Raw genomic sequence first — 5,712 nt, 5'->3', positions numbered from 1 at the left:
GGTCACGAAGATGTTCCTGCTAATAGCGAAAGTGCACTGTTGAAAGCTGTATCGAGTCAGCCTGTCTCCGTTGCCATTGATGCTAGTGGCTCTGACTTCCAGTTCTACTCTAGCGGTGTGTTTACAGGAGAGTGTGGCACGGAACTCGACCATGGCGTTACTGCAGTTGGTTATGGAACGAGTGAGGAGGGGACCAAGTATTGGCTGGTGAAGAACTCCTGGGGAACAAGTTGGGGTGAAGAGGGGTACATAATGATGCAAAGAGATGTTGATGCAAAAGAAGGCCTTTGTGGCATTGCCATGCAGGCCTCCTACCCTACTGCATGATTCGAGGAAGATTAAAAGTAATGATTGTACATTGATTATGTGTATTTCTGGTCATGTTAATAGAAGAAAACTCATGAACAGGTGATATATATTTGAAATTTGAAAATCATTGTATGGCTGCTACAATAATGTTGTGTGGCCGAAAAATTAATTCTTAGTTTGAAAGTATGTTCATATTACCACAAGCTTCTATGAGTGTGGCAAATATCAAACAAAACTATCACCCTTGCAACCAAAGCCTAGAGATAGGTTGAAACATGGGAAATCATAACTATGACAAATAGATGAAAGAACGAAATATCTAAGGGCGCAGGTTAAGTGGTTTTCTTGACGTAGCAAATAGTGAAACGTAAGATAGGCCGAGAGGGTGTGGAAAAACTGGTTGCTAGGAGGAAGAGGAAGGGTCGACCCACCCTTTTTGATTGAGAGGAGAAAGTACTAGTTTTTTGGGTTTTAAATATAAAAAGTACACATTGCCACATTGGGGCATTGGGCTTTGACTTTTAGTTTTTTAAAATAAAAAAGGACACTTATACTATAAAGAGAATTATTGCTACTGACATAAAGCTTATAGAAAAGCCAAAAAAATGCATTATCAAAGCAGATCACCTGAGGCATATGCCTCAACACCGCCTCATGCCTCACTGAACCGCCTAACTGAACCAAGGCATAAGCCTCGTCCAGGTGCGGTTTTAGTCCACCTCGCGTATGCCTCTAACGATTTTTTAAACCATGGTTCTACATATTCTCACATTTTCTAAGACTTTTTACAAGTCGCGTTCTTTAGAGAAACAACCTCTCAAGAGTAGCGTGACCATCATTCAAAAAGAGAAGGACCGGATAAACGTAGAAGGTGGCAAGTGGCAACCACCAAGGTGGATAACATGGGACTCTGATTTCAATGTGGATTTACTAGGTTTCTTTGGTTTGGTGTGGTTTCGTTTTTTATCTGCTTCCTCTAATTTCAATGTGGGTATGAAAGCTAAACAATCTACACAAATGAGAAAAACCTTTGACCAATTGAAGTCCCTAGCAACTGAAATATCAAAAAATCCATGACAAGAAGCAGCCAATAAAAGTGGGAGATTGCTTCATGATTGACTAACATGTTAGAAAGAAAGGCACACACAAAGAAAGCCGAAAGCGTGGTAACAGCAAGAGAGATTAGTGAATGACATGATAAGATGCACAAGATCAAGAAGTAAACTTGTGATTGTAGATGAAGCCGTACATATTTATTAGTTATCCGTCATTCTACTAGCCAATAATTCATCTATGAAATGAGCATATGCCCGCAATGGTATTGGTAAATTAGCATGACTCATCATGTTTCTAACCATTTCTAAAAGCATGCAACTTCACCTTTTAGCTACACCATTCTAAAAGCATGACTCATGAGTCGCAATTCCAAGCTTTTCGAGGAGTTTGGAAATATTCTCCACATATCTGACCTTATGATTGTTACCTTATTCCCTAATTGTCTCAAGGCCAAGTAATTAACACTTCAAGTACAATTTACATATTGAGATTTATTATGCAATAAAAGAGATAACAATAATGTGAATAATCACTAATAAAGGTCACGAAATTATTTTCTCCACCGAAAGTTGGAATATCATAAGGTCCACAAATATCTATATAATTAATTTCAAGGAGTTCAGAACTTCTTTAGCATATATCTTTGTGTGTTTTGTTGTTTTGCATACAATGCAATCCACACGACTTTTAAGTAAAGTCATCACGACTTTTAAGTAAAGTCATCACGACTTTGATAATAAGTAAAGTCAAGATTCGGAAGAACACTCATTTCATGTGATATTTGTCCGAACTTCTTATGCCATATATATTAATAAAGTTCTCATTCTTCATGGTTCCCATACTATGATGTAGGGTTAAATGGTTTTTAGATATCGAATGAGATGCTATAAAATTATAAAAACCATTGACAAGGATTTTGGAACAAATATTCGCATAAAGCTTGGATAAATGGAAATTACCATTACGCAAGTCAACCATAAAACCTTGCAAATCAAGTTTAGAAACCGAAACTAAATTGAGGGAAATTGAAGGAACGTATAATGTTCAAAATAAATCTAAACTATTCCCTATGACTAGAACAAGATGATACATTCCTAGAAGAAGCATACAGTTGGATTTGTGGTTTGGGTTGTAAGGAATCTCTGTATTGAATTGGAAACATGCACGTTAGCACATGTATCCATACACTATGAGTTTGAAGGCACGTGAGATAATATTGGTTATGGAAAAACTATTGAACCCTACGATTACCTTCTTTCCAATCCCGCTATGTCGTTTCGGAAGATCGTTCTAGAAATGTCCCGGTTTCTTGTACAAACCAACAGTCTCATCTTTTTTACCTTCAAAATGATATGTCCTCGAGTAGCAAGATATTATAATTCATTTTGGATGGTTTACAAAATGATATGTCCTCGAGTACCAAGATCTACAACAATGAAACCTCAACGAGCCAACCTTTTTTTTCCATATCAAGTTGCTTTCTTATCCCATCCACTGTCAAGTTAGCTTCATATGTGTTATAATGCATTTGGAAAGAAGAATATTGTTCACGTAGAGAGTTTGAGGATAAATGTGATGAGAAAGGTTTTAGTAACACGTATCCCTAAATCATTAAGCTTGATCGAGATATTTTACATTCTTAATAACATGATCGTACATTGAACATGTACCATCAAACTTCAAAGTAGTGATCATGCCATTAAGTTCCCAACAACGGTATAGAAGCTTGTCATGTTTATTTTTTGTTGTTTTATTTCTGTAGGGCCATACTCGTTATAGTTGATTTTTTTTCCTTGGACTGCAGAGTCACATTTGTTAAAGATAAAGGGTGGCAGGAGCAATTAGATGAAGGATTTGATTGCAATTATTTGTTCCATATATAAGTTTTTCCTTCGAGTTTTTATTCATAATGTTTTACCTGAGGTATTTTTTTTCTCTCTCAAGTTCTCCTTGATAACAAGTGTACTAGTTGGGGTTTCTTCTTGAGAGATTCTTGTAATCATTTTCAGATTTCTCAACTATTCTTTGTGAATCTGGGTTAATAATAATTTTGCTTGGTAGACTTCTCACAGCAAAGTTAAAGCATTCTGCAACAACATTCATAAAATCCTTACTTTATTCCTAGTGCGGACTGAGAACTTTGTATTTGGATAACATCCAGAACTTGATATTTGTATAAATCGTCATCCGCATGAACATAAGGCTTAATATGTTACATATCTCCCACGATATATGGACTTCTTTATCCTCTTGGGTACTTCTGCCATCAAGTTGAGGAGGTTTTCATTTCTCCCTTTTACCTTTGATTCCTTGATGATTTGTTTTCTGGGATTCTTTTATAGGCAAAAAGAGGACCAAAAAAAAACAATAGATTTGATGTGAATCTTCCATCAAGATATCACTAAAATTAGGGGGCTATCTCCTAAATGAAATAGGATGGTTTAAGTATTTAGAATAAATAAACGAAAACCCACATAGGAAAGTAATAGTAACAAGTCTATCAAAGCTTTCGTATACTGTATTAGATCATATCAGTCAATGCACTAGCAGTAACATGTCTATCTATATGAATCACCTTGATCTTTTTTCCTTTTAAAGAGTATAGCTTTGAATTTCCTGCTTAAGTATTTTTCACTGTTTTATGAAAATGAATCTCATGAATGTAGGGCTTTTTATAACAATTCAGTTGCCTGACGTTACATATTACCTTGTGATAATCCATAATATGTATGCTTATATTAGAACTGCACATGTGCAGAAAAATCACGATAACTAATATATACCTTGGAGAGTTTGTCGACTATTATCTATCTGTCTGGTACAATTAGAGTTGAATAGAACATGACTAGAGAAGTTGCCCCTAAAAATTATAGACTTTTATATATCATATAGTTATAGATGACATAAAATCTAGTAAATATTTAAATAGTTTTATTTATAAACATGTTTATACAATTTTCATATACATAAATACATACATATACAATAGTACCAAATTTGAAAGAAGAATTTGATCTAATTTTTGGTAGTTCCAATAACTGTTCATACAAAAGAAAAACTATGTTTTATTCGGTTTGGAAGATCCTTACGGACTGGCGGAGGTGCGATGGAGGTTGTTGTAGCGAAAATGGTGGTGAGGGTAGAGGCAGTGGTGAGTGGTGGATGACGGTGACTATGGAAGATGTGAAAATGGTAGATACTGGTGGTGCTGGGGGTCGGCAGTGGTGGAGGAGGTAGGTGTGGCTGATGTGGTGGAGGTAGAAGTGGCAGTGGACGGTGGTAGTGGTTAGCTGATAGATGGTGGTGGACAACTGAGACTGTAGAGGATGTAAAGATAGTGGACAAGAGGCACGGTGGAGGTTGTTGCAACCACAATGGTGGTGGGGGTAGAGGGGGTGGTGGCCGGTAGACGATAGTGACCGGAGGATGTGAAGATGGTAGTGGTGGTGGCGGCAGCCGGCAACGGTGGATGAGGTAGTTGTGGCTGACTGTCGAAGGAAGAGGTGGTTGTGGGCGGTGGTAGTGGTGGCCAATGGTGGTAGACGGTGGTTGTAGAGGTGGTGCAGTAGGTTTGTAGTAGTGGAAGTGGTCGACAATGGTCGGTGGTGGCTGCCGGTGGTGGCGGCGGCGGCGGCGATGGACGGTGGTGACTATTAAAACTAATACCATATTAAGGTTTTATCAAATGAAGGAAGATTAGTATTTTTTTTAGTTTTTGGCTCACCCTTATCCCATCTTGTTCCACATATTTTGGTGGAGCAAAAAATGGCTTTTTTTGTCCCAACTTATCCCACCAAACATGGGACTGTGAGTTTTGTCATGTCCTAGCCCGTCCTGTCCCATGTACCAAACGCAGCCTTACAACACTATCCCCATTTAGAGTTGCTGATTTCTTTGATTCAAGTACAAGGGTTCAAGATCAGGTGATGACCCAAAGGCAGGTGGTGGATGAATGCTGCCATCCTATAAATCATCATTTCACAACACTGAAGATCCCGAAATCAAAGAAGACAGAAGTGGGCAAGAAAACTAACAGTTTTAATGATATTTAAAATGGGCATATCAGGGAGAATAAAACCTCTTTAGCAGACACTCACATACGACTTTGATAAGCTAAGAAAATAGTATATGTTGGTGGGTTATAATGTGCAGGTATCTGAAGTCATACCTTGTAACACCCCCATTCCGAAAGAAAGGGAGGTTGCTTCAAACGTAACGGAGCCGCTATATAAAACCTCCAAAATATAGTCTCCAATACCAAATAAAATCTTCCAATAACGAAATTGAATATAACTCTAAATAAGATATAAAGGTCTCCAAACAAACCATTTCCAAAATCCTTCAACA

At 37.6% G+C, this 5,712-nt stretch overlaps 3 protein-coding genes across 3 annotated transcripts in view; 1 reads left to right on the top strand and 2 right to left on the bottom strand.

Moving 5' to 3' along the window:
* Nucleotides 1–3: 3 nt before the first annotated feature.
* Nucleotides 4–327, top strand: LOC112528519 (KDEL-tailed cysteine endopeptidase CEP1-like; the record flags this gene model as incomplete). Its single annotated transcript, XM_025139549.1, has 1 exon — nt 4–327. A coding segment is annotated over one exon (324 nt), but the record flags the coding sequence as incomplete, so codon positions are not given.
* Nucleotides 328–4,407: 4,080 nt separating this feature from the next.
* LOC112528518 (leucine-rich repeat extensin-like protein 3) lies at nt 4,408–5,034 on the bottom strand. Its single transcript, XM_025139548.1, has one exon. It carries the CDS (start codon nt 5,032–5,034, stop codon nt 4,408–4,410), a length of 627 nt encoding a protein of 208 aa, XP_024995316.1.
* Nucleotides 5,035–5,436: 402 nt separating this feature from the next.
* LOC112528086 (pentatricopeptide repeat-containing protein At3g12770) overlaps nt 5,437–5,712 on the bottom strand; it is a 17,156-nt gene continuing 16,880 nt past the window's right edge. Inside the window, exon 4 of the mRNA XM_025138999.1 lies at nt 5,437–5,533. The gene's annotated coding sequence lies outside the window, so the exon portion shown is untranslated. The remainder of the gene's footprint in view (nt 5,534–5,712) is intronic.

Source organism: Cynara cardunculus, assembly GCF_001531365.2.
Source record: "Cynara cardunculus var. scolymus isolate 2C chromosome LG 15, CcrdV1, whole genome shotgun sequence".
NCBI lineage: Eukaryota > Viridiplantae > Streptophyta > Magnoliopsida > Asterales > Asteraceae > Cynara > Cynara cardunculus.
The sequence above is the reverse complement of the archived record's forward strand: the minus strand, read 5'-3'. Positions and strand labels throughout refer to the sequence as shown.